The 26,350-nt window shown below is 62.6% G+C and overlaps 3 protein-coding genes across 8 annotated transcripts; 2 read left to right on the top strand and 1 right to left on the bottom strand.

Moving 5' to 3' along the window:
* Positions 1-1,694: 1,694 nt before the first annotated feature.
* Positions 1,695-6,993, top strand: DNPEP (aspartyl aminopeptidase). The gene is made up of 15 exons (XM_051787920.1): positions 1,695-1,835; positions 1,962-2,049; positions 2,127-2,215; positions 2,298-2,411; positions 2,728-2,853; positions 2,992-3,122; positions 3,484-3,568; positions 3,995-4,102; positions 4,337-4,414; positions 4,743-4,826; positions 5,094-5,254; positions 5,409-5,448; positions 5,845-5,946; positions 6,301-6,468; positions 6,881-6,993. The coding sequence occupies exons 1-15, from the start codon at positions 1,830-1,832 to the stop codon at positions 6,929-6,931; spliced, it is 1,431 nt and encodes a 476-aa protein (XP_051643880.1). The 5' UTR covers positions 1,695-1,829; the 3' UTR covers positions 6,932-6,993.
* Positions 6,994-7,749: 756 nt separating this feature from the next.
* PTPRN (protein tyrosine phosphatase receptor type N) lies at positions 7,750-19,418 on the top strand. Of its 3 annotated transcripts, none has more exons than XM_051788049.1 (23): positions 7,750-7,875; positions 9,543-9,593; positions 9,748-9,861; positions 10,117-10,222; positions 10,356-10,554; positions 10,874-11,033; positions 11,242-11,358; positions 11,486-11,565; positions 11,641-11,927; positions 12,368-12,454; positions 12,606-12,685; positions 12,920-12,984; positions 15,326-15,538; positions 15,667-15,876; positions 15,965-16,112; positions 16,278-16,351; positions 16,650-16,727; positions 16,861-16,980; positions 17,088-17,254; positions 18,313-18,366; positions 18,483-18,547; positions 18,648-18,721; positions 18,813-19,418. In XM_051788049.1, exons 1-23 carry the CDS (start codon positions 7,779-7,781, stop codon positions 18,882-18,884), a joined length of 2,718 nt encoding a protein of 905 aa, XP_051644009.1. In that variant the 5' UTR covers positions 7,750-7,778; the 3' UTR covers positions 18,885-19,418. The 3 variants fall into 3 exon arrangements, with proteins under 3 accessions (XP_051644009.1, XP_051644008.1, XP_051644006.1); XM_051788048.1 differs by having other exon boundaries at positions 10,709-11,033; positions 11,486-11,520; XM_051788046.1 differs by having other exon boundaries at positions 10,709-11,033.
* On the bottom strand, positions 19,351-25,352 carry DNAJB2 (DnaJ heat shock protein family (Hsp40) member B2). Of its 4 annotated transcripts, none has more exons than XM_051788058.1 (10): positions 24,949-25,057; positions 23,965-24,053; positions 22,787-22,896; positions 22,322-22,375; positions 22,051-22,167; positions 21,788-21,877; positions 21,556-21,661; positions 21,350-21,420; positions 20,920-21,141; positions 19,351-19,523 (listed from the first exon to the last, which is right to left on the bottom strand). In XM_051788058.1, exons 2-10 carry the CDS (start codon positions 24,027-24,029, stop codon positions 19,483-19,485), a joined length of 876 nt encoding a protein of 291 aa, XP_051644018.1. In that variant the 5' UTR covers positions 24,030-24,053; positions 24,949-25,057; the 3' UTR covers positions 19,351-19,482. The 4 variants fall into 4 exon arrangements, with proteins under 4 accessions (XP_051644018.1, XP_051644019.1, XP_051644017.1 ...); XM_051788059.1 differs by lacking the exon at positions 19,351-19,523 and adding an exon at positions 19,578-19,977; XM_051788057.1 differs by lacking the exons at positions 19,351-19,523; positions 24,949-25,057 and adding an exon at positions 25,255-25,352 and having other exon boundaries at positions 19,995-21,141.
* Positions 25,353-26,350: the final 998 nt, after the last annotated feature.

Below are 26,350 nucleotides of genomic sequence, written 5' to 3'. Positions count from 1 at the left end.
ATAGCCATCGTGAGCTTTTTCTGGAAGCCTCTCTGTTCCGGGAATAGCTGTGGCATGCCAAGGCACTGCCCTTTGCCCGCTCCAGCAGGGCTGGACGAAGGCCACACCCGGCCCTGCCACTCACCCCTGTTCTGACACCCCAGATCCAGGCACCCCCTGCTCCTGCACACATCCCCACTGGGACCCATCTACCCTGGGCACCTGGCTACTCACCCGCTCTGGGTATCTACCAGCTGGGGAGCCATGGGCTCCAAATGTCCCCAGGTGTCCTTCAGGCAGAGCCCGGAAACCACCCAACAGCATCTGACCCTGAGCTGGGTGCTGGCAGCAGCAGGGGGTGATGCTGGCAGGAGGAGCATGGGCACAGCCGCCTGGTACCCACTTCCCTTTGGCTGGGGTGTACTGGGCAGTGGCACATGCATGCCAGCTCCGGGCAGGGGTGCTGGGTGCTCCCAGTCTGGTCCCGTTTCAGTGGGATGCTGGTCCTGTGTTTTGCTGTGGTTGACTTGGAGACCCTCCAGCTGTCTGTTTGCATGGTGCCAGGCAGTGGGAGTGCTTGTTCCCTTTTTCTGGGGAGGAGAGGCAGGTGCTGGGGGCTGGGAGCATAAATCCAGAGCTGTCAGGAGCTCTTGGCACGATAGGTCACAGGGTCAGGTGGAACAGGACCACCATTTTCCAGTCCCCAGGACACAGACAGCATTCTCCAGCTAACAGGGTGTCCATGCTAGTGACTCAGGAGATGGGAATTCAACTGGCACCCAACACCTGGGCCCTATGCAGCTCTCACAGGCTGCCACATCCCTCTCCCAAGGCTGCACACCCATTGTCTGGAAGACAAAGGATCCTGCTGGGAAACGATACACATGGACTGATGGAAACCCAAAACCCCACTGCTGCACCCAGCCCATGCAGAGGACCCAGCCAAGAGTAAGAGGCACCCCAACCCATGCGAGTCCAAGGGCTCCTATCCCCTGGGAGCACCCCAGCTGGGGTGCTGCCCTGCCACTGTGCCAACTCTCAGAACCCTGTGCATCACTGTCACTTGGAGACATTGGTCCTCAACATGGCACCAGGGGCTTGTGCCTTGTTTCCTGTGAGGGTTGAGCAGTACCAAGGCAGGGGAGCAGCAATGATGGGGGGCAACATCTTGCTTTACACCAGCGACCTACCCTAGAGATACTCAGCCTTTGGGAAGTGTTCCCCTGTGCACCTGTACCCCACTGTGCATGGGCCAAGCCCTGTTTTGGGGCAGCCCCTATTCACCCAGTGGCTGCAATTCGGGCACACCCCAGGGCAGGATAGGTGATCATCCCTGGAGAGCCTGTGTCAGCGCCTTCTGGCTGTGTCCCACTTCCACTCACCCATAACACAGCTCTGTCCTGGCTTTGGCAGGCACCGGGTTTGCCTGGCCTGGGCCATGGTGCAGGGTGAGTGGTGCATGGTGTGGATTGCAGGGTGCGAATTTTCAGGGGGCAGGGTGTGGGTTGTGGGATGCGGGGTGCAGGATGCAGGGTGAGGGGTGTGGGGTTAGGGTGTGCGGTGCAGGGTGCACAATGTAGATTGCATGACGTGGGGTGCAGGGTGAGGGTGCGACGTGCAAGGCATGGGGTGCATGGGGTGCATAGGGTGCAAGGTGCAGGGTGCAGGGTGTGGATTGCAAGGTGTGGATTGCATGGTGCGGGGCGTATGGTGTGGATTGCGGGGTGCGGATTGCGGGGTGCGGATTGCGGGGTGCGGATTGCGGGGTGCAGGGTTCGGGGTTCCGGGTGCGCGTTCCTCCGCGCCGGCAGGGGGCGCTGTGCGGCGCGGGGCGCGGGGCGGTGGCGGCCATGCAGGTACCGGGCGGGCGGCGGGCGCGGGGCGGGAGGGGCGCGCCCGGGCTGGGGGTCCCCAGTCCCGCGGGGATCCCCGGCCCGGGGCGGGGTGTTGCCGGTGCTGTGCGGTGACGGCGGTGCCCACAGGCGGCGGCGCAGGGCTCGAAGGCGGCGGCGCAGGCGGCGGCGCAGGAGCTGGTGAAGTTCGTGAACCGCAGCCCCTCGCCGTACCACGGTGAGGAGCCGCCCGGGCCCCCGCCCTGCCCTATTCCCCTCCCTGCAGGCGGCCCTGACGGCTCTTCCCCCCCGCAGTGGTGGCCGAGTGCCGCAGCCGGCTGCTGCAGGCCGGTTTCCAGGAGCTGAAGGAGACGGAGCACTGGGACGTGCGGCCGGCGCAGAAGGTGAGCCCGGCGGGGACGAGACGGCGGGGGCTGGATGGGGCCGAGGGGCCCTCACCCCTCACCTCTGGCCCTCTGCCCCCAGTATTTCATCACTAGAAACTACTCCACCCTCATCGCCTTCGCCGTCGGCGGCCAGTTCCAGCCCGGGAATGGGTTCAGCCTTCTGGGGGCCCACACCGACAGCCCCTGCCTCAGGGTAAGGCCGCCCAGCCAAGTGCTGGGACCTTCTCTGGGGCCCTCCAGTTTCATGCCACAAGCAAAAACAACCCTTACTTCCCCTGTACCAAGGAGCACCATTGTTGGCTCCTTACACATCCCAGATCTTCCTCCCAGAGCAGCCCATGCTGACCCACTGCATTGCTTTGCCTGCTGCTGTGTCCTCTGTGTCCCCTGTCCTGCAAAGCCCCTTGCAGCACCCTGTGCTGGCACCGTCAGCGATGAGGCTCTGGGCCTGCTGTGGCCAGTCCCCAGCATTTCGCAGTGCCATTAGTGACACCTCTGCTGTCACTCAGGTGAAACGTCGCTCTAAGCGGGGGCAGGTGGGCATAGTCCAAGTTGGTGTGGAGACCTATGGAGGTGGCATCTGGAACACCTGGTTTGACCGTGACCTCACCGTGGCTGGGAGGGTGATCATAAAGGTGAGTCTGATTTGGGGCAGGCACAGTGGGATAGCTGTGTGCCCCCAGCTCTGGGTCCTTGACTCCCACACAGAGTGAGACCTGCTGCAACCTCTCAGCTTTACAGGCCTGGCCCCAGCAGCCCTCCTTGTGTTTCAGGACCCGGCCACAGGGCGCCTGGAGCAGCGCCTGGTACGCGTGGAACGGCCCATCCTCCGCATCCCTCACCTGGCCATCCATCTGCAGCGCAGCATCAATGAGAACTTTGGGCCCAACACCGAGCATCACCTGTAAGGCCTGGTCCGGCCCCAACCCCTGGCCAGCCCTTGGGAGGGATGGGACGCAGCTGGAGCAGTTGCCCACCCTCAGCTCGCCCTTTGCCAGCTGCTGATTGCAGTGAGGAGGTCTACAGTGGCTTTTCTTAGCCCCACAGAGTCCTTTCAGGAGATGCTTCCAAGCTTAGGACTTGGGAAGGACACTGGGGTGTCCTGAGGTGGCACAATAGATCTGTGCTTCAGGGGCTACCATGTTCAGCATGGTAGTTGCTCCCTGGAGGAGCAAGGCAGACACTTGGGAAGGATTTGTTGTGTGTGGCCCAAGCAGGTGAGGTGAGCAAAGCCCTGGGGGCTAACATCATTGTCTCCCACACAGGGTTCCCATTCTGGCCACTGCTGTGCAGGAGGAGCTGGAAAAGGAGGTGCTTATGGAGTCCACACCTTGCAGTGCTGTGGCCCAGGTGAGCTGGGTGCCAAGGATCAGTGGGGACTCTTGCTAGGACCTCACACTTGTCACCTTTGATCTCCATTCCTCAGGGACCTCCCACCAGGTTCCTCTTCCCCTTCTCCCCATGGACTGGTGGTAAACTTCCACTTGGCCTCACAGCTGTGTATGTGGCACATCTGCTCAGCCATCTCTGTCTTCTCACCCTGCTCTGCAGCCACTGTGTAGAATTGGGTGCACTTCCCCAAGGAGGCAGGGCAGGGGCCTTGCACAGGGGGCAGAGACCTGTCCTGGATGAGGTGGGGGCTTGAGCACAGGACATGTTAGCAGGAGAGAGGACACATCAACATGAGTGGGGTGTGGGACAGCTCTGCAGGGTGAAACAGGGAGCTTCCCCTGCCACCCACAGCCTGCCCTGCCCACAGCTCTGCTTTCTTCCCAGGCAGAGCGCCACAGCCCTGTCCTGCTTTCCCTGATCTGCCCCCAGCTGGGGGTGAAACCGGAGCAGATTGTAGAGCTGGAACTATGCCTGGCAGATACACAGCCAGCGGTGAGTAAGGGCAGGAGCCTCCTTCTGCCGGCACACAGCCTGCGGGCTGGCACTACACAGGTGTTTCCTGGCACACGTCCTCGGCCTGGGGCATGCCAGGGCTGGAAGCTGAGTGGAACAAGAGGAGGCAGCTCCTTAGGGGCACAGATGAGGGGACTGGAATGGGGACCCCGTGCAGATACTTTTTGGTGTGCCAGAGGCTGTGCCCTACTCCTCCTGGCTCTCTAATTGCAGACACTGGGTGGTGCCTTCGATGAGTTCATCTTCTCCCCACGTCTGGACAACTTGCACAGCTGCTACTGCGCCCTGCAGGTGAGAGTGAAAAGAGCCTGGAGGCTGCAGCATGGTCCCAAGGCACCCTGGCTCAACTTTGAGCTGGCCCAAGGCTTTGCAAGGAGGTGTGTTCCCATGAGATGGCTCTGGCTTATAGGAGGATCTGGTTTTGGGAGCTGCCCACTTTGCTGAGTGTGTGGGGTTCCCAGCAGCTCCCAGGGGTGTCTCCTGCTGTCACCGGGCCATGTGTGTGCCCACAGCTCCCTTCCTCCATGCTTTGGGCTCTCCTGGGAAAGTTCCTGATGGCTCGGTCCTCAGACTCCCAGGATGGCACTCAGGCTGATGTCCATTCCCCCCAATCCTGCAGGCCTTGATTGACTCGTGTGCGGCGCCCTCCTCACTCTCCCAGGAGCCCAATGTGCGTCTCATCGCACTCTATGACAATGAGGAGGTGAGTAAAGGCACAGTCTGGGATGGCTGGCACTGGGAGGGGCTCCATGTTCTTTGCTCTCCCCCAGCCATGCCTGGCAAGAGAGAGACATCCCATGCCCCAGTGGAGGAAGCTGGGATTTGCCTACACCTACATGGAGTGTGGCCTGGTCAGGGGGTGGAAAGCACTCGTGTGATAGGAAGCAACTCTGCTGGCTTTGGGGAGTCCCCTGTCACTCAGCTGGCCCCTGGAGTGTTGGGGGGTTGTGCTGATGGTGGTTCTTGGCAGGTAGGGTCGGAGAGTGCACAGGGCGCGGAGTCCTTGCTAACGGAGCTGGTGCTGCGTCGGATCTCGGCATCACCACACAACCTGACAGCCTTTGAGGAGGCCGTGGCCAAGTCCTACATGATCAGCGCTGATATGGCCCATGCTGTGCACCCCAACTATGTGTGAGTAGCCTGAGCAGTGCCACAGGTCAGGACAGCTTCCCCTGCCACCTGAGGGGACATGTCCCCATCATTCCCCAGGGAGTACAGACCATGCAGTCTTTGTTGTGGCAGGGAGGGAGGGCTGTAGCATGAAACTCCTGCTTCTCTTTCGCAGGGACAAGCATGAGGAAAATCATCGTCCAGCCTTCCACAAGGTGAGGGCAGCCCTCTGCTTTGTGTTGGGACAGACACTTTGGGTCTGTCCTGCAGTGCTGTGGATTGTCCAGCTGCTCCCTGGAGCACAGTTTCGGGGTGCAACTCAGCAGCTCTCAAATGGGAAACATTTGTCCTGCAACAGGATTTGCCTGTGCCACACGTCTGATGTTGATCACTTGGGATCTCAGTCTTGTCCCTGGAGCCCTTCCCTGCTCTGAGCTGGGCTGCCCCTGTCGCAGGGCTGTCTCCATCCCCATAGGCTCACCCAGGGAGGAGAGAATGGTCTGGTGTGATGTGTGATGGGGTGGGACAGCATTGCCTGGGCATGAGTGTTTCCAGAGCCACTGATTATCCCTGGGTCCCATCATGGACCTGCGGCGCCTTTGCTTGTGCAGGGCCCTGTCATCAAAGTGAACAGCAACCAGCGCTACGCCTCCACAGCTGTCACCGAAGCCATAATCCGGGACATCGCCGCCCGCGTGGGTGTCCCTCTGCAGGTGAGCGCAGCTGAGTGAGCCCTCCTGGAACATTGCGAGTTTGGGCTGCAGCCCTGCCCCTCAGTTCATGAGAGGGGGCCTGTGCCAGAGCCCCACTCCTGTTACCATATCTGTGCCCACTGTGGTCTGTGCTGCCTGCTGCTCTGGGGCTCCAGCTCCACTGCTGCCTCAGGGAGCAGGCTGGGGAACAGGAAGGGAATCTGGCCTCAGTGTGTCCCACCTCTGGAGGATTTTGCACCCTGGCTTGGATCAGTGCTGCTTCCTTGTCCCAGGTTGTCTCCCTTCAGGGCTGAGGGCCCATGTGGGAGGCCATGGGGCAGCATGGGGAGCTGCTGAGGCCTTGTCCCCCTGCAGGAGTTCATGGTGCGCAACGACACGCCCTGCGGCACCACCATTGGCCCCATCCTGGCCTCCCGCCTGGGGCTGCGCGTGCTGGACATTGGCTGCCCGCAGCTGGCCATGCATTCCATCCGGGAGATGTGCTGCACCTCAGGGGTGCTCCAGAGCATTACCCTCTTCAAGGTAAGCCCTATGGACTTCATCCTGTGCTGAATCCCCCTCCCTGCTCCTCTGCATTTCTTGCATCCCCATGTCCCTATCCAACCCCTGCCTTGGGACTGAGCTTTCCCACTCTCGAACCCTCTGGAGCAGCGCAGGTACCGGCTGCTTCCAGAGGTGCCCCCTTGCATACCAGCCTCCCCCAGTGACTGCCATCCCCAAATAGTTACTATGGCAACCAGTGCTAGCCTTGAGTCAGTGATGGGTTACTATGGCGACGTGGTCCTGCTCTCTGCGAGTAGCATGCCTGCTACAACGCTGCCTGCGTAACCCAACAGGGAGCCACTGCCTGCCCCCGCTGCCTGTCCCCCCACTCCACCCCACCCCACCCTAAGTTACCCTGCCTGGCCCACTCTGACAGCCTCTCTCCTTCCAGGGCTTCTTCGAACTTCTGCCGACAGTCAGCAGCAGCCTGGTGGTCGACTGAGCACAGTGGGGAGGGAGCAGCAGTGGGTTCAGTGCTGGGGCCATTAAAGCATCTCTAGCTCACTGGCGAGTGGTCCATGACTGCGGCTGGGGTTGGGGGTAACATATGTAGCTACCACTGGGGACTCCCATGGCTCCTAATCCATGCTGTCCTCCCCTGGGGCTGGGAGCGGAACCTATTCACCCACCCCCAGCACTGGCGATCTCAGCTGAGGGGCAGAACATGGCTTTGCCTGCACCCAGGGAGAACTGGCTGGATGATGTCCCCTCTCTCTGCGGTGCTGAGGCCGCCCCTTTCCGCAGGGCTGAGCCTGCCGTGTGTGCAGCTGCTCTCCGGGGCCGGGCCGGGGGTCCCTGCGCGGGGGCTGCGCGCTCCCCTCGGTGGGTGCCGGGGCGCTGCCACTGGGCGGGGCACGAGGGTGCGGCTCCGCGCTCGCCGCCCATTGGCCCCTTCTCAGGGGCGTGTCCCGCCCAGGAGCCAGTGGGATCGCAGAACTGGGCAGGGGCCGGCACTGATTGGCGGAGGCGCTCCTGGCGCGGTGACACACCCCCGGGGGCGTGGCTCACCCCCAAGGAGGCCGCGATTGGCGCGCCGCTGGGCCGCCTCTTCCCCAGGCGCGACGTGATTGGCCACGCTCGACAGCGAGGGGCGTGAGCGCGGCGCCGGGGGCAGCAGCACGGGTTTCTGATTGGCTGCGGCGCGGGGGGGCGCGGCGCGGCGGCAGCGCGCCCGGCGCCATTGGCCGGGCGGTGGCGGTGGGCGGGGCGCGCGGCTCGGCGGGGCGCGGGTTGGCGGCGGCGGCGGGGGCGCGGCCGCGGGTGCGCCATGGTGCGACCGTGAGCGGAGCATGGGGCGGCGGCTCCTCCGGGCGCTCCTCTGCCTCCTCCTCCTGGCCGGCCGCGGGCAGCTGCGGGACGGCGCCTCCGCCGCCACCGCCGCGCACGGTGAGACCGCGATCCCGCGCGGGGCGGCTTTGCGGGGGCCAGGGGGCGCCTTCCGGGGAGCGGCGGGGCAGGGGGCTCCGCGGCCGGTGCGGTCGTCGCAGCCGTAGGTGCTGTCACGGCGCGCGGCGGTGGAGCCGACCGATCCCCGGCGGAGAACAGGGGACGGGGGCCCGGGACCGGCACCGCGGGTGCGTCACTGGCGCCGGGGGCGCCCCTCTCCCGGGGCTGCCGCACCAGTGGGGGTGCTGGTCCCGGGGCCCCCCGTCGGCTGAGAGTTTCCGCCCCGTCGGGGCCGGCGAGACAGGACGGGAGCAAAACGGTGCTTGCTCATGCCCGAGGCAAAGCCAGTGCCTGGAGCTGCCGCGAGAATGGGGAGCCCGGGGCAGCGGCCCTGAGCGCGGCTCCCTCCGGGACCCCACCGCCCCTCGGCCACCTTCCTCTAGTGAGTGCGGCCCAGGCCGGGCCGGCGCACCCGCTCTTCTCCATCTCGGCCCGTGTGGCCTCTGCCTGCGACTCTCGGGGACCCGAGTGTCGCTGCCGGTAGCAGGGCTGGAGCCCCTCGCACGGCACGGCACGGCCCCAGCCACCGCTGACTCACTACCGGGCACCCGGGGCTGCTGCGCCCCTTGTCCTCCAGCGGCCCAGGAACGCCGGGATGGGTCTGGCCAGCCCGCGGGGTCCCCGCTGTCCCCGGCAGCAGGCGGGGATGGTGCCGGGGCGGCTGTAGCCGAGCCCCGTCCTGGCCGAGGGAGCCCCCCTGGGCCGGGGCCACCGCCCCTCCCGGCGAAGCGGGGCGTCCCGGCGGGAGAGCGATACGTCGCTTCAGCACCGCGGACAGCGCCGGCCCGGCCCCGCCACCCCGGCCCTGCCTCCGCTCCCGCCGCCCCCGGGGTCTCCCCTGGCAGAGGGGTCCTGTGCCCCGCACCCGCGTGGCTCTTGCCCCGGGGGACGCTGGCCCGCGGGTGCCCGGGTTTCAGAGACCCCCATCTCCATTAGCCCCCTTCCCCCGCGGCGGGCTCGGCGGGCCCCTCCCTCCCCTCCCCCCGGTTGTTTTCTCGTTCCTTCCTTGCCATCCGGGGCTGAGTCATCGCCTGCTGCCGTCTCGCTGCTGACGGTCTTGGACCGAGACGGGGGGGGAGAGCAAGAGGGAAGCGGCCCCCTGCCCAAGTGCTGCCCCCCGAAGGGGATGGAGAGGCACACACCCCACCCCCCCACCCGCTACCGCTGCTGCATCCATGCTTTGGGGTCCCTCTTGCAGGGCGAGTGGGTCCCTGGTGTGACTGAGTTGCATCTCTGCCTCGTAGTACCACATGTAGGAGGGCAACAGATGTGGTTTTGCAGGTCTCTGCCCCCTCAGTCTTCCCTGCCTAACTGCCAGCACCCCAAAAAACTCCAGGCCTTCTCCACTCCCCCAAGCCAAGGGCATTCTGTGTACACATCCCCCTTCTTGGCTCTGAGGGGCAGAAAAGGCTGGCACTGAGGCTCTGCCCTTAGCTACAAAGCTGTGCCCTCTCCCACCATCACCACATTGCATCCCTGTGCCACTTTCCTGGAGAGTGGGGGTCCCCAAGCAGCTGGTGACAAGCAAACCCAATTGAAGCCCCCTTGGATGCTGTGCTGACTGGCCTGCCTGCCTGTCTTTCTGTCTGTCTGTCTGTCCGTCGCAGGCTGCCTGTTTGACCGGAGGTTGTGCTCCCCTCAGGAGGTGTGTGTGCAGGGTAAGTGTCTATCAGGGGTGCAGGGATTCCCTTCCCAAGGAAGGGATGCAATGCAGGGGAATATGGTAGAAGAAAGGTAGGGCTGTGCCTGAAGACCCTCAACCTCACCCCAGCGTGTTTGTTGTCTGGCCATGCTGCCTCCCCTCTCTTGCAGATGGGCTGTTTGGGCAGTGCCAGGTGGGCTCCGTGCAGGACAGACCCTACTTCCAGATCACCTCTCCTGTGCTCCAGCGCCTGCAGGATGTCTTACGGCATCTCATGGCACAAGGTGAAGGGGGGAGCGTGGGGGGAGTCTCGGAGGCCATGCAGGGCAAGGGTGTCAGGCAGCATTGCCTGGTGGCACTAGGGCTGTCCAAGGTCCTGCTGGCCCGGGGGCCAGAGTGCGCTAAGGAGGGTGATCCTGGGAGGAGTGGGACCAAACCCAGGCCATAAGACCCAGGGTCAGGACATCAGGACAGCCTCCCGTGCACTCACACCGTGTTCTCAGGCTGCCCCCACATCTCACAGCCCTCTCCCATGGCAGGGCTCTCGTGGCAGGACAGCATCACGCAGTATGTGATTTCACAGGAGATGGAGCGCATCCCCCGCCTCCGCCTGCCACCCTCGCTGGAGCCAGTGGCCAGGGACAGGTAGGGCAATGCCAGCTGCCAGCCTGTGAGGAGAGCCCAGCAGAGCAGTGAGGGCTTTGCTCCCCTAATGGGGTTTAGGGGAGGGAATTCTCCCTTACCCAGATGAGTCACCCCAGTGCTGTTTGCCTTCAAGGTTCCTGCCCCTCCGTGTTGAGCCCCGGCGAGCCCCGCTTCCCCTAGACCGTGGCCTGCCAGCAGCTCAGCATCTGGGGCAGCCCCCACCACTATTACCTTCCCCACTGGTGCAAAGGTACCTGGAGCACCTCCTGCTGCCCTCCCCATCCCAGCTGGGCTATGAGGAGGCTCTACTCAACCCCTACTCCTACCACAAGGTAAGCTGGGGGTTGAGCCCTCTTCTCTCAAGCAGAAAGGTAGAGATTTGCAGGGGGCCTCTGCACTCCCAGCATCCTCCTGCTGGGGTACCCCCTACTTCCACCATGGGGTGACAGGAGCCCTGTGGATTTTGACCATGTGTTTTGGTTGCAGTTTGGCTACCAGGATGGTGCTCACCAGCATCCCAGCGGCTCAGCCAGGCAGAGCTCTGAAACCTCCTCGCTACTGGGCCGGGTCCCTGCCCAGGCCCTTTTTGGGGCTGGCCCTGTGCCCTCCTATGGTGCACAGCCAGGAATGGATGGGGGGCATCTCTTCCAGGACTTGGGCATGCTTTCCCTGCCCAGAGAGAAAGCCAGCCGCCCAGACCCTGCCAGCACCAGGCTCCAGCACAGCTTGCGACTCCCCAGTGACTACAGAAGCACGGAGGAGAGGGAGCAGCCAGCACCCTTGGCTGCCCAGCCACCCTCTACACAGACAGGTACCTTGTTCTCCAGCCAGGCACCAACCCTTGTCTCTACCCTGTACTAACATCCATGTTCCTCATGTCTCACACTCTCCCTCCTCTTTGGCTTTATGCCCAGGGGCAGCATATTCCCCCAACCCCAGTTGGCTCATTTGCTACATCCTTAGCCCCTGGTCTCCATGCAGATGCAGGGCATCCAACCTTATGCTGTATCCTCTTGCAGATGCTGCCCTAAAGAGACTGGCCTCCCTCCTGGCCAGCTATGGCCTCGGGCTGCCAGAGCTGAGCCCCCAGCAACTGAGCAGCCTCTCCAGCCTCCTCCAACTGCTCCAGAGCTCTGGTGAGCTGGGTGAAGGGATGGGGTGGGCAGGTACTGGCCATGGTGGGTGCCAGCATGCCCTGTTTCAGAATAGGGCATGTTGCCTTTTTGGGGTGGATGCTGCAAGATTTGTCTCTCTCCTTTCCAGGTGTTGTTGGCCCTGAAGTGCCCACAGTCAAACGGGTGGGTTTGCAGCAGGGTGGTGCTGGAGGAGATGCCACAGCACAGGTGGGATGGGGTGGAGGAGGCAGTCCCCCAGGGCTCTCCTCAGAGGTCCCAGTTTCTCCCTTTCCCTCCCTTCAGGTGACAGAGGGGGACATGCAGCACGGAGAGGAGCCAGTGCCCCCTTCCTCCACAATGCCACCCCCTAAAATCCCAGCCAGCAGCTCCCCAGGGGATGGGCCAAAGGGCAGAGTAGCATCCTCGTCAGCTCCCCAGGCCGAGCCACAGGGGGCACATGGTGGAGATGCAGTCAGCCCCAGGCAGCAGATTCTGGTGGAGAAGAAGAGTTACACGGAGACAAAGGATGGTGGGGCACAGCGGCACATGCATCCACCAGACGAGTATGGCTACATCATCACAGACCAGAAGTGAGAGCAGGGGGTCAGGCTGAGGGGGTCTGTGTGTGTGGAGGGTCTGTGTCTCCCCACCTACAGCTGTCACAGCTCCGCATGTTTGGCCAAGCCTGTTTGGGATGGGGTTGGTCAGCTTCTCCCTGTCCCCTCTCTATCCACACCCTTGTCCCACCCCAAAGCCTTCCTTTCTCAGCCCACACCAAGGCTAGAGCTTGCTGTTGCGGAATGGGAGGCTGGGAGTGTGTGTGCAAGGATGAGGGGGTCAGCTCACTCCCACCACCACACATCCCCGTGCTCTTACCAACTGCCCATCCTGACACCCCTGCAGCTAGCACTGCTCTCACTGCATGCTTGGAACTCCCTGAGCCTGCCCATCCCTGTGCCCTGACTGTGGGGAGCGTGGACTGTCCCCTTGCCCTCGCTACCTGCTCCTCACCCTGACCCTGTTCCCTCAGGCCCCTGGGGCTGGCTGCTGGTGTGCGGCTGCTGGAGCTCCTTGCCAAGCACCTCCACCTCTCCACCACCAGCTTCATCAACATCAGGTGAGAGGAGCAGGGCCATGGGTGCTGCTGTCTCAGCCTTGGCTGTGCTCAGCCCTCTCGGGCAGGAGTCCAGGAGGGACTGGTCTGTGGTGGGGATAGGAAGGGGGTCTGCACTTCCCAGTCTCACACTGTGTCCCCCTTCTCCCTGCAGCGTTGTGGGTCCTGCACTTACCTTCCGCATCCGGCAGAACCCTCAGAACTTCTCCCTGACAGATGTGGCCAGCCAGACTGGTGAGTTGAGCACCTAGTCCTGTTCCTCTCTTCCCCCTGCAATGTGGGGTGCTCCTTCCCAGGGACTGGAAAGAGGGGAACTCCCACCATACATCCCAATGTCTTTGGCTGAATGGGGGAGCTGATATGAGGTAAAGAGCTGCTGGGGCTATCCCTTGGCTCTATCTTTGTTGCGGGTGGGTCTCTTGTGTGGAAAGGCAAGCATCCCTCTGACCATCTCCTCTCCATCCACAGAGCAAGTGAAGACAGAGCTGGAGCATGAGCTGGGCCTGAAGATTGTGCAAACAGGAGTGGGAGAGGTAGGAGGGAGCAAGCATGCCTGTCCCTTGGGGCTAGGGTGGCCAGGGACAGGGCAGTGGGAGTGCTGCCACTGAGTATGAGCAGGAAGCATGCTGTTGCCCACCCCTTGGTCACAGGGGTCTTCATGACTGAGACATCCCTGTGGGTCTGTGGGGCAGTTTAGGAACAGAGGGCTCTGGGCAGTGTTTGGGATGCTGTGTTGGGGGCAGACTCAGGTTATCTGGGATGGCCCAGAGCAGAACTGCTCCAGTCCCATCCATCCATCATTCCCCCTGATGCCCAGCAGCACGATGTTGCTCTGTTGCTTGTACTCCCAGGGCTCTCGGCTCTTTGCAAAACAAAATCTCCATAAGGTTTCAAGATGATTTGTGAGGGACTCCCAGGGGCTTTTCTACCCCTCCAAGACTGGGGGGCTGTGGGCTGTACCCCACAGGGCTCATCCTCACCCTTGCCTCCCTCCAGCCTGCACCCCCCATCTTCGCTGCAGCCTGGGCATTCGAGCACTGGGCTGTTTCCAAAGCACCCCAGAGATCACAGCTAGGCAGGCAAAATGCCATCATGTCCCCAGAGAATGGCAAAGCAGCTGACGACAAGGATGGAACAGGAACCATCTGTTTGGAGAGGGATACCCCCTCCCCTTGCTCCTCTAGGGATCCACAGGAAGAGTCTCCTGGGAGGGGAGCAGGGGTTGGAGATGGGGACGAAACCTGGCTTCTGTGTTTGCAGCCTGAGGAGGGGAAGTGGTGTAGCACATTCCCAACCCGGGATCCCCATTTCCCACCCTCTTGCCCTGTGACCATATCTGTGGGCAAGGAGGAAGGAAGGGGGAACTTTGGAGGAGGAGGCCATGGAGAAGGGGTGGCCTGGCCACCTGTCTCCATCAGTAATGTGTGGAGTGTCGCTATGGCAATGCCTTTTGATGTGGCAAGTGGCAGGAACTGGGAGAGATGTCAGCGATGACAGAGATGGAGCTCAGAGGAGGCTGTGGCAGCTTTGCAAGCCCTCTTCTGCATCAGCCTCTCTAGTCCTCACCAGCTTGTGCTTTTCCTTCATTCCCTGCTGGCTCTGAATTTGATGGGACTGGTGCATGATTTGGGGAAGGAGCGATGTAGAGAGTTAGGGAGACAGCAGGGCCTGGGCAGCCTTGGGAGGGAAGTGCCTTCTGTCCCCCCTGGCTCTGCTGATACCTCCAGGGGCTACAGAGCTGTTCCTGCTCGGGTGCCTAGGAGAGCTGGGAGGTGCTGGCCCTGGTGGGTTCCCTGACTGCAGGACTGGCTGGACCCTGACGGGGGGCTGATGCAGCTGGGGGGCAAGTGGCAGCGGGAACACCTAGGCTGGGGACATCCCCAGGCGATTATGATGATGCTGATGTAGATGATGATGGTGCAGTGTTCCCTCGGTAACCTCATCAGGCTCATAGCCAATGGGAGGCTGTGGCAATGAGGTAATGCTGGGCTCTGGCACCTCATTGGGCACAGGGTATTTGAAGTGCTGATGCCTCAGCATCCCTGTGCTGCCCCACCAACATCCTGATCACAAGACGCTCTGGGGCAAGGACCTGGGCATTGGCAGGAAGGTCTTGTCCAGCAAGGGCTGAGCAGCATCCTGTTCCAGCATGGCTTAGGGTGTCTCCCCCAGCCACACGAAAGGAGCCCTAGAGACACTACCTGCAAGGTGGCAGGGGCTGCTCTGTGTCCTAGCTGAGGAGGGCAATGGGCAGGACCTGTCCCCCAGCCACTACAGCTAGGATGGCACCAGCCCTCTGGCAGTGCTGGACATCTGGCCCCCCTGACTTCCCCCAATGTTCTGTTCTGGAGCAGTGACTGCAGAGGAGAGCAAGCCTCATTTGGGGAAGTCCCCTGAGAGCGGCACATCCAGCGCTGCAGTGGCCCATCCTTCACCATTAACCCCTTGGGCTGAATTCAGCCCTTTTTGACCTCCAGCTGGGCAGAAAGAGCGCATTGAACCAAAGTTCTGTGGGGCTACTGCCTGGTCTGAAAGGGAACAGCTCAGGCCAGGGCTGCCTTGGGCAGCACCCATGGGTGCTGGGAGCACAGAGGCAGGAAGTCACTGCTGCCTGGGCTTGGCCAGGCTCCTGCAGCCCCAGGGACACCACTGTGAGCAGTGCCCCATGTGACATGCAGGTGGGTGCACCCTGCCTCACCCCAATGACACCATCTTTGTCCCAGCTCTGGGTGCTGAGAGAATCAGCACCCTCAGGTAGAGGAAGAAAGAGCCCTTGTCCTGTTTGAACCCCCAGCAACCCCAAATGTAGAGCAGAATAGGGTCTCAGCCTGATGCAGATGTCCCCCACTAACCCTTGCTTGGCTCTGCCCCCAGCGAAACGAGGCTGCTGCCTATTCGCGCCCATCCCACTTCAGGGATGGCTTCCACTCGGTGCTGCTGACCTTCATAGCGCTGGCCTGCGTGGCGGGCATTGCCATCGCAGTTTCTGCAGCCTTCTGCCTCCGGCGCCATGCCAAGCAGCGGGAGAAGGAGCGCCTGGCCGCCCTGGGGCCAGAGGGTGCTGCTGACACCACCTTCGAGTACCAGGTAGGACCCTGTGGGATGCAGGATCCTGCAGGATGTGTCACTGCTGTGTCAGCATCGCTTGGGGTGCATGGGGCTGTCCTATGGCAGCACTGTGGCCGAGGGACCGGGCTATTGCTGGTGTTCCCCAGGAGCTGTGCCGCCAGCACATGGCTGCCAAGTCTCTCTTTGGCCGCACTGAGACAGCAGCAGCACCAGCAGAGACCTCAAGGGTCAGCAGCATCTCATCCCAGTTCAGCGACGCCCCACAGCCCAGCCCCAGCTCTCACAGCAGCACACCCTCCTGGTGCGAGGAGCCCGTCCAGTCCAACATGGACATCTCCACTGGACACATGATCCTGGTGAGCCAGCCTGGCAGGGTGGCAGCACCCCTGCCCAGCACCCTTCCTCCCCCCTGCTGCTGGGCTGACCCCTGCCCCTCTACCCCAGGCCTATATGGAGGACCACCTCCGCAACCGGGACCGGCTGGCCAAGGAGTGGCAGGCGCTCTGCGCCTACCAAGCTGAGCCCAGCATCTGCTCCATTGCCCAGAGCGAAGCCAACCTGAAGAAGAACCGCAACCCTGACTATGTGCCATGTGAGCATCCCAGCCACCCTGCCCCAGGGACCAGCTCCTGCCAAAGCCATGGCTGGAGCAGGGTGTGGGGCATGGGGATGCTTTGGGGCCACAGCTGGTTGCAGTATTGGTTTGCCCTCAGCTACCCTAGACACTCACAACTTTTCCTGGCCTGTGTTTCCCCAGATGATCACGTGAGGATCAAACTGAAAGCCGAGAGCAACCCCTCCCGCAGTGACTTCATCAACGCCAGCCCAATTGTGAGTGATCACCAGCGGCTCCTGCCCTGCCACCCTACTCTGTGATGTGCCCAGCTCGGGCAAGGCTCTCACTCTGGGATAGAGATAGACTGAGCTCACATTCCTGAAGGCTATGGATGTGAGCCTTGTGCCTGCCCCATTGCTCAGACATAGTTCAATCTCATTTTCCTCCTGGCTGTGGCACCTGAATCTCCCTCTCCAGCCCTCCCATCACCCCTGGAGTATCCCCCCACTCCTCTCAGTGTCACCAACCCCTGGCCAAAGAGCATGCAGTCTGACACCCCCTATTCTGCTCCAGATCGAGCATGACCCACGGATGCCAGCGTACATTGCCACACAGGGGCCACTGTCCCACACTATTGCTGACTTCTGGCAGGTGAGTGTCACCTGCCTGTGCCAGCCCATTGGGGCCCCTTTGTGTGCTGCCCACAAGATGGGTCACAGTGGCTTGACTGCCCTCCTGTCTGTCCTGCTGCCCGGCGGTGACAACCCCCTTGCCTTGCCTGCAGATGGTGTGGGAACATGGCTGCACTGTCATTGTCATGCTGAGCCCTCTGGCTGAGGACAGTGTCAAGCAGTGTGACCGCTACTGGCCAGATGAAGGTTCCTCTCTCTACCACATCTACGAGGCAAGTGTGGCGAGTAGCCTTGGGCAAGGAGCATCCTCCAGCCCCTGCCCCCCTGAGCGCAGCGCCCTTGCCGGCACTGGCGCCCACGAGCTGCCTCTCTTGGGCAGGTGAACCTGGTGTCAGAGCACATCTGGTGCGAGGATTTCCTGGTGCGCAGCTTCTACCTGAAGAACGTGCAGTCGCAGGAGACCCGCACCCTGACGCAATTCCACTTCCTCAGCTGGCCAGCCGAGGGCATCCCCACCACCACCCGGCCCCTCCTCGACTTCCGCAGGTGAGTGCCCACCCGGCACCGTGCCAGCCCACGGGGAGCCAGCGGTGGTCCCAGATGCAGGTGACTGATGGGCGAGGAAATTGCTGCCAATGTGATGAGAGTTAGGGCCGTGGCATGGACTGGGTGCAGGGACACCGTGCATGGGAGAGAGCAGAAGATCCAGGTTCTGGCCAGCTTGGGATGAGGCTCAACAGAGCTTGGTGGGCAAGAAACCTCCAGCTGAGGTTGCCAGGGCTCTCCAGCCTTCATGGGGATGGTGGGAAAGTGCTCTTCTCTAGAGCTAGCATGGGAGACAGTGCTGCCTGGTACCCTCCCCACCCATGGGTGCACAAGAAGCCCCTAGACCCAGCCTTAAACAGCTGTGACCCATTGCTCCCAATGCATTGCAACCAGTGGTGGGTCCCCAGGTAGCCCAGGGCAAGGACTTCAAAGCTGGGACTGCTCCCAGGAGGTCAGCACCTGCTCAGGTCTTTAGGTCCCTGGGTGGCAGTGGGCTCTTGCCAGGGGCAGGCTGCTTACTGTCCCTAGGCTGTGTGGGGCCAGGGACCCAGTTTAGGGCAGCAGGGGTTCTCTGAGCACGTTACCCTCCTCTCAGTCCCGCTCACGCTCTTTCTCTCTGTCTGTCTCTCTCTCGCAGCTGCCGGCGTCATTTTTGTGATTTGCAGCTAGTAATCTGGCTCCAGTTGCATAGTCACAAAAGTGATCGTTGGCAGCCGTGCCTGCTGCATGGAGCACACCGGGAGCCGAGCCGGCACCTGGCCCCAAGCTTCGTGCTCCACCGGACCAGAGTTACTCCCTTGGGGGTTCTGCCACTGCTCCCCTCTCCGGGCTGGGCACCCAAGGAACTGAGCTCCTCTCTCTGTCCCGGCCACTTTCCACACATGGTCCCCATCCCATGTCCAGCACCACTGTGGAGGCAGGAGGAGCCATGAGCTGGACCCCCAGGGCCACATCATGGTGTGCTGCTGCCCTGTCCTGCTCAGCACAGCAAGGGACACCTAGCACAGCCTTGTCGCTGGCACAGCAGGGCACTAACCTGTTCCCTCTTATCCTTGCAGGAAGGTGAATAAGTGCTACCGGGGTCGCTCCTGCCCTATTATTGTGCACTGCAGGTACTGCGGGGGATGGAGGGGCATAGGGGCTGGAGGGTGGCTGCAAAGCTGGGACTCGCTGCCCAGGACCAGTTCCTGGAGCCAGTCCCCCTGGGCCAAGCATCTGTGTCTTGCAGTGACGGTGCAGGCAGGACCGGGACGTATATCCTTGTCGACATGGTCCTGAACCGAATGGCCAAAGGTACGTGCAGGGACCATTTCTGCTCTGTCTGGGGGCTACGGGGCCATGAGCTTGGCCTGTGTCTCCCCTGTTCTAGCACCCCTCTCCCCCTCTTCCCCAGGGGTGAAGGAAATAGACATAGCTGCTACACTGGAGCACATCCGAGACCAGCGGCCTGGCATGGTGCAGACCAAGGTACTCCCCAAACTGGCGATCTCCTCCCTCCATAAGCCCCCTTGGGGCCGGGCTGGCAGGGACCCTCATGCCCCTTGCTGTGCTCCCACAGGACCAATTTGAGTTTGCGCTGACGGCCGTGGCCGAAGAAGTGAATGCCATTCTGAAGGCACTCCCGCAGTGATGGCGAGGAGTTCTCCTCTCATCTGTCTCTGTGCCCCTGCTTCATGCTCTCCTCATTCTGCCTTTGGGGCTGCTCTCCCTGTAAAATGCTGTCTGTGCTTCTGGCTCTGTTCCCCCTGCCCCCAGGCCCCCCTTTCCCTCTCCCCAAGAACACTAACCTCAGGCCCTCTGTGTGCAGGAACCCCATTGCACCTGCTGTCACCAGAGGGGACAGGGTTTGTGTCCCCTATGCCTGCAGAGGAGGGGAGCAGGTGGTGCTGCTGGGAACTGGTGGGAGGGACCCCCCAGCTGGTCTCCTGCACCCCAGTCTGTCAGTCCTGTGTTAGCTCTCTCCCTGTACCCACATGAGGGGCAGAAGTGGGCAGGGGTCCCCTACAGCTGAGGGGAGCACAGGGTGCAGGGGAACCTGGCCCAGCCCCAGGTCCCCTTTGTGTGCTCCCTGCCTTGTCACTTGAGCAGAAGAGAAATTTCTAGAGAAATATAATTTTGTATCTTGATGTGAATAAAGTTCTCGTGTCACGTTCGTGCAGCTGCAGCCAGGCCTGGCCTCTGATTGTGTGTACTGGAGGAGCACAGGGAGATCTCATGTCTGTCCATCTCTATCCCTGCATTCCACAACTCCTGGACAAGAACAGCTCACCTGCAGGCAAAGATGGGAGGGACCCCAGCTCAGAGAGACCCCACAGGCAGAAGCTACTGCAAACAGGTTTATTGACAGCTGTCAGTAGAAGGGGGTTAGAGGGGGGGGGCTACAGCAAGGAGGGGGGCAGAGCCCAGTCCTGCTGGCTGAGCCCAGCCATGCTGCCCCTCACTGCCTCCTCCCAGCACCCCCCAGCAGCCTAATCTACAGCAACCCCCATCACCACCCTCCCCACCACCTTGTGGTGCCCAGGGCATCTCCCCTCAGCTCCAGGTATTGCTCAGCCATAAGCCCTGTTGTGCCCCCCAAACTGCGTCCCACGGAGCCAGAGGATGCTGGGGGAAGGGGGTGGCAGGGGATGGCCGTGCAGGGAAAAAGCGGAGTCCTGGCTGGGAGAGCCTCCATGGGCGAGTGGGTGTGTGCAGTCCCCGGGCGCAGCAGCCTCAGAACACACCTGGGGAGACAAGCGGAGGGGGGGACACAACAGCATCTGTGAAATCCTCCTCGGCCCAGGGCTGGGTAGGGGCAGGGATGGAGAAAGGTCCCAGGAAGAGGAGGAAGAAAGCCAAGGCAGAACCACAGACAACAGAGAGGTTGGAAACACTTGTGAGCATCACGGAGAGTCACTGGTGCTGTGGGAAGCAAGGATGAACAAAGCCCTGGAGGGTGTGCAAGGCACAGGGAAGGGGGTGACCAGGCTGGGTTTACAAAGAGACAGGAGGAGGGGATACAGGCAGGAGTGACAGCATCCAGAGGGGAGAGACAAACACGAGGCACCAAGCAGAGGCCGTGTGCGCACCCCTTCTTGCAAGAAGGAGGAGCCCAACCCAGTACTGCCCCCAGCCGGGGCAGGAGCAGGCAGCAGGCAGGGAGGCACCGGCTGGAGATCCTGCTCATCTGCAGGCAGGCAGGGAGAGAGCAGCAGGCAGAGCCAGGGCATGCCTGCCTGCGGGCACACCATGCTTCCAGGAGCCAGGGCAGGGAGTGCCCCTCTTCCTGGGACCCCACCAACAGAGTCCCTCTTTAAGCCACTATCTCCAAGTCTGGAAGCCCCCAACCTAGGGATGCCACCAGCTGCCCACTCACATGAACAAAGATGCAGGGCAGGAGAGACCCCCTCCCTTGCTGGAGTAACCTGGAGCCAAGTTCCAGGCAGTGAGACTCCACCCCCCTTTTCTTCTCCCTACCCCATGGAGAGGGGCACAACCCCAACACCATGATCAGAGCAGGGGGCAGTGCCACAGCTTCACTTTGGGGGCAACTTCATGCCCTGCTGTAGCAGGGCTGCTGGCCCCCAGTGGCTCCTGCTCTGGCCTCCCCCGGGGGCCACGGGCTCTGCGGCTGGAGGATGGGGTGCTGTGGCTGCCCCCCGGTGCCGGCAGGGAGCTGTGCCCACCTGCTTGGTGGTGCCCTGCAGCTTCCATCTCAGAGAGGCTGTAGGCCATGGCCAGCTGCAAGTCCTCATCCTCATCCTCGCTGTCCGTGTAGAGGCAGACGGGTGAGGAGCTGGAGGGCTGGTGTGGGGCCGGTGGTGGGGGCGAGGGGGGCCGTGGCCTGGGGAAGGCTTGCTGCTCCCGCCGGCTCAGCTCCAGCCCCAGTGCCATGTCATCAGGAACGCCTGTGGGGACAGAGCTGGTATGGAGCCCCAGCAATTCCTACCCACCCCACTAATCCTTCACAGCAGAGCTCCAAACCAGGGCTGACCAGGGCTCAGTCCAAAACCAAGCCTGGATGTAGCACCTCCCAGATACCCCAAAGGAGGAGAGGGGTCCCCAAAGGGATAGGGTGCAGACCCCAACAAGTCAGTCTGCAGTGCTGCTTCTCACCATCGATGTGGATTGACTTTAGCTCCCCGTCCTCCTCCACTTCCACCCGCTCCCGTCCGTTCTCAATAATCCTGCAGACAAGACAGACAGATGGATGGACAGTCAAGGGCCACGCAGCCAGAGCACTGCAGTAGGAAGCTGCAGGGTCTGGGGCCCACCAACAGAGACGGGTCTATGAGGGCAAGGTGGGCCAGCACCGCCCTCACCTCTTGGTGGTGATGCGCTTGCCATTAACGAAGGTGGTGGAGGTGGAGACAGAGCGGAAGCCCAGCCCTGCGTCCGCGCCAGAGCTGAAGGATGATGCGAAGAAATCTGGAGAAGGGAGCGACAAGGTCAGTGCCAGGGTGGGGGTCACAAGGAAAGTAGGGGACAGATCTTGGAGAGGGGGACATGATGTTCCAGGACTCCTCTGCTGGGAGGAATGGCAGCATCTCCTACCTGAGGATCCTGGGAAGGCAGAAAAGAAGTGGCCTCCCCCATGGTGCCGGGGTCCAGGTCCTCGCAGCTCAGAGAAGGGAAGCACATCATCTGAAAGGCAGGACCCCCTCAAAAGCATTACCCTTGCAGCATGGTAACCCAGGAGCAGGGCACCGATGTGGTGACCCCCTGCTGGGGCCAGCCTGAGCTCTGTCCCCAGGCCCAGTGGCTGCCCCAGGGTTAGAGAGATGCCCCAGAGTCAGCCCTCCTCGCCCTGCACATACCAAAGAATTCAGCAAAGGGGTCTCGCCCACCGAAGAACTCCCGGAAGACATCGTGAGCGCTGCGGAAGGTGAAGGTGAATTCGGGCGCCCCAGCATTGGCCCTGGAGCCCCCTGCTCCTGTAAGAGGGAAGAGGCTCAGAGTTAAGTGGAGTTGTGGGTGAGAACTCCCCTGAAGGATGGGGAGCCCTGGTGGCACCAACCCACACCAGGTCCTCAGACTTGGATGTATCCAGAACTGCACTAACCTCCATGGCCCTGCTCACACACTCACCTGCTCCCATGAGTCCATCCTTGCCATAGCGGTCGTAGACATCACGCTTCTGCTCTGGAAGAAGAAAGGGGGCTGCGGGGAAGCCAGCTGCCAGGCATTGGCAGGAGCACTGACACTTCTCCCAACTAAGGGAAGTGCAAGACAGCAGGGAGCAAGAGGAAGCGCGTTGCACAAGCCCCTGCCACACCAGCATTGTACCCAAACCCAAGAAAGAGCAAGGGCACACAAGCCTCAGCTCTGTGGGGGAGATGCCATCGTGGAGGCCAGCATCCCTCCCAAGAGCTCTTTCAGGGGATGTATGGAGAAGTAACCAAGCCCCACAAGCTGTGTGGTCCCCTTCAGGGACCCACTGCCTCCTGGGAACATCCAGGAATGCAACCTGGGTGAGCTCAGCAGCAGGACACCTATGGGCGAGCAGCCCCAAGGGCAGGGATGCACACACGAGACATCACCGTGGCCTCTTACTGTCCGACAGCACTTCGTAGGCCTCGGCAATCTCCTTGAATCTCTGCTCAGCGTACTCCTTGTTGTCTGGGTTTTTATCTGGGTGCCATTTCAGCGCAGCCTTCCTGTACCTGCACAGAGGGACAGTGATGGGCATGCAGCAGCCCTCAGGCTCCTGGGACAGCAACCCCCATCTGAGCCAACACCCCCCACTCCGCGGGCAGGGGCACCCCAACCCATGTCACCCAGTGCCCTACAGCCTCAGGCACCAAACAGGACCTTCCTGGACTGGTTCTGCCTCCTCAGGAGAATATAAATTTTATATATCTCTCTCTATATAATTTATATTTATACATACACACACCAATACACACAGAGTAAAAGAACAAACAAAACAGAAATGACCCCAGAATTGCGGTGTGAGCACAGCTGTGCAGCCTCTGCCCACCTCAGCTGCCCTTGGCGATGGCTCTGGACAATGCTCACAGGTTTGTTCTGGAGCCTTCCCAAGCTCCACCATGAGCATGAATGGACCAGGGGTTGTGGGGGGCCTCCTGGGGCCAGGAAAGCACCAGCAACCTTTTCCTCTCCCCTGCAGGTAACTATGCAGGTAACTATCCCAGGCTGCCCAGCTTCTTCCACCCACTCTTAGGAAGCCCCACAGCAGGCACTTCTGTCCCCCGATAGCAAGCTGACAATCTGCTGGCATTCCCCTCAGGTGATGCCTCACCCCAGTGAGAATAGGAGGATTTCAGCAGGGTGTCAAGGCAGGAGTTGCAGAGGCTCCCCAGCAATGCCTGGGGCACAATACCGACCTGACCACAGGGCCCATGTCTCTGTAAGGGGACAGGCTGCTCCTCACCCTGTGAGCTCCAGTCCCCTGATCCTGACAGCCAGTAGAGCCACTATGCCCCATCCCTCTGCCACCCCACACCCTCCAGCAGAGAGAGACGGGAGCCTCGCCTCCAGCCCCAGCCCAGGGCTGACAGCAGGGACAAAGGGACCAAAACCCACCAAGAGATGTCTTTTGCAGCCCCACTCTGGTCTCCGTACAAAGGAAACAAAGGCTGAGTTTTCACCTCTAGACCTGGGCCCTGTGCCCACCTGCCCCGCAAGGAGCCCCTGCCTAGCTGGTGCCAAGTGAGGGGTGGCTTGTGGGCCTCTGCCCAGCGGGCCTGGACACCCTGCCATGCACTTACGCCTTCTTGATGTCTTCGGCGGTGGCGTTGCGGCTCACCCCTAGGGCTTCGTAGTAGTCCACCATGACGTGAGCTGTCCCACGGGGTCACTGCAGGGGAGGGAAGGCAAAGTCAGGGGTCCACAAGCACAGCCTGGCAGTGCTGAGTGTGGGACAGCAAGGGCAGACTGTCTGCCCTCTCCAGCACCCCAGCCACCTCACAGCCATCCCAAGAGCAGCTCAGTGCAATCCCATGTCCAGCTGCCCAGCACCCTGCCTGCACCTCGGCCACCTGGGAGCACCCACAGCCCCAGCCGGGGCCCCCCCTGCTGCTGCCGCACCGCCGTCCCACCGGCGTCACCCCAACTCGCCCAGGCAAGGGGTCAGGGTTTCCCGCTGCCAGCGCCCCTCCCCGCCCGCTTCCCGCGGGGGGTTCAGTCCCGGGGCGGTGTGGGGGGGCAGCGGAGGGCGCAGCCCGCTAAGGTGCTTAGCGGCTGGAGCGGATTAAGGGCTCAGGGGGGACCCTCCCCATCCCCGGGTACAGCGGGACACTTCCAACGGCCGACCCGCTCCAGGTGGGGGACGGGAGCAGGATGCGGCCGCTCCAGCCCCCCTCCTCGACCCCGCGGTACCGTCCCGCCCCCGGTACTCGCTCCGGCCCGTGCGCCCCAGCTGCCGGGAGGGCGGCGCTGGCCCCGGTCCCGGCCCCAGCACGGCGGCGCTGGGACCGCCCCCCGGCCCGGCCGTAAACACGGCGCTCCCGGGGCCGCCAGCTGCTGCTGGAAGTTTCCGCACCCCACCCCGCCGCCACCGGCGGGCGGCCCTGGGCTGCGGCCAGCGGATCTGGGGCACCGGGAGGGGCGGGGGCGGCAGCGCGGGAGGAACCGCACTGGCCCTGCCGCCCCCGTGCGTCGCGTTCCGCCGGTGCCCCCGCTGCCCCCTTGCGCCCCGCTGCCCCCTTGCGCCCCGCTCCCCCCGTCACGGCACGTCCCGCCCCGGTGCCCACCTGAGCGCCGCAGCCGAGCCCTCCCCGCCCGCCCCGGGCCGCCCGCGGCCGGTGTCGCGCGTCCCCGCGCCCGGGCCAGCGCGGGCCTGGAGGCGGCTCCGCTGCCTGACGGGCGGCGGCGGCAGCCAACGACGGCCCCTGACGTCACGGCCCCGCCGTTGGGACGGGCGGCGTCACGGGGGGCGGGGGGAGCGGGGGCCGCTCCGCCTGACGGGCACTGCTCAGCCCCGGCCCCTGCTCGGCCCCGGCCCCAGCACCGAGGGCCGCGGGTGCGCCCGGGGCAGGGCGCGGGGGGGTGGCACTGACCTGGGCCGCTGGTCCCTCTGTGCCCGCGATACCGGGGCACGGCCGCCGCCCCGGGGCAGCCCCGGCGCCGCGTGCCCCTGGCGTCCCGCCAAGTCAGCTGCCCGGCCGGTCCCGCCGGGAAGGAGGAGCCGGCTGGGGGGACAGCTGGGGTGACTCAGCGCTTTGTCGGGGCGGGGGACGTGACGGGGCGCGGGACGTGACGGGGCGCAGCCCTGCCAGACCGGCGGGCACAGGTCCCGGCCTGGAGCCTGAGCCGCCTGGCACCACTGTGGCACCGGCAGCCGGAACCGGCAGGCCACCCCGAGCACCAGGGTACCCAGGCATCCAGAGAAACGGAGACCTGCACTGGGAAGCTCGTTGTGGACTTCCCCTGCATGGCCCCTGCCCAGGCAGCTGCTGCAGAGGGGCTGTACTCACCCGTCCTCAGCATCCTGGGTGGTCTCACCTAGGGACACTCACCTGCACCCGTGAATGTGTCCTGGCCACGGAGATCCATGATTCCTTCTTGCTGTCTGGATGGGAGAAGGAGGGAGCTTGATCTCTCTGCAGGAAGGCCTCTTGGACCCTCTGCCACTCCAGCACCACAGCTAGGATATCTTCCTCACCTCCCATAAATCCCTAGCTGGGAAGCCTGGCTGGATGGAAAGGCCTGGATGTTGAGACAGGACATTCCCAATGCTCCTCAGAGACCAGTTTCAAGACAGTCATCCCTGAGAAGAGCCTTTCCCAGCCATAACCTGTGGGCCTGGGTGAGCACTAGGGTGTGTGAAATGCCAAGGGCATCATCTCCTGTGCCAAGGGCATTGCCCTCACCAAGGGATGGGAGATCTGTCTCCTGCCATCAGACAGCACTTGATAATTTCCTTGAGCAATGGCTTGGAGTATTCCCTTCCATTGGGGATTTTTTTCCTGGATGCCACTGCAGCACTGTCCCCCTGTACCTGCCTGCCCAGGAGCAGGAAGTGGGTTCCCTGGCAAGTTGCCTCTGACCAGAGTGTCCTCACCGGCTACCGGGGCTCTGATTTGGCCCATCTGCCCAGCAATGGGTGCAGAGCTGGCATGGACACTAGATGGTGCCACAGGCTGTTTCACAGGG

Source organism: Manacus candei, unplaced genomic scaffold (assembly GCF_025592945.1).
Source record: "Manacus candei isolate 608988 ecotype Guabito, Panama unplaced genomic scaffold, ASM2559294v1 h1tg000023l, whole genome shotgun sequence".
Classification (NCBI taxonomy): Eukaryota; Metazoa; Chordata; class Aves; order Passeriformes; family Pipridae; genus Manacus; species Manacus candei.
This window is presented reverse-complemented; position numbering and strand designations above follow the sequence as displayed.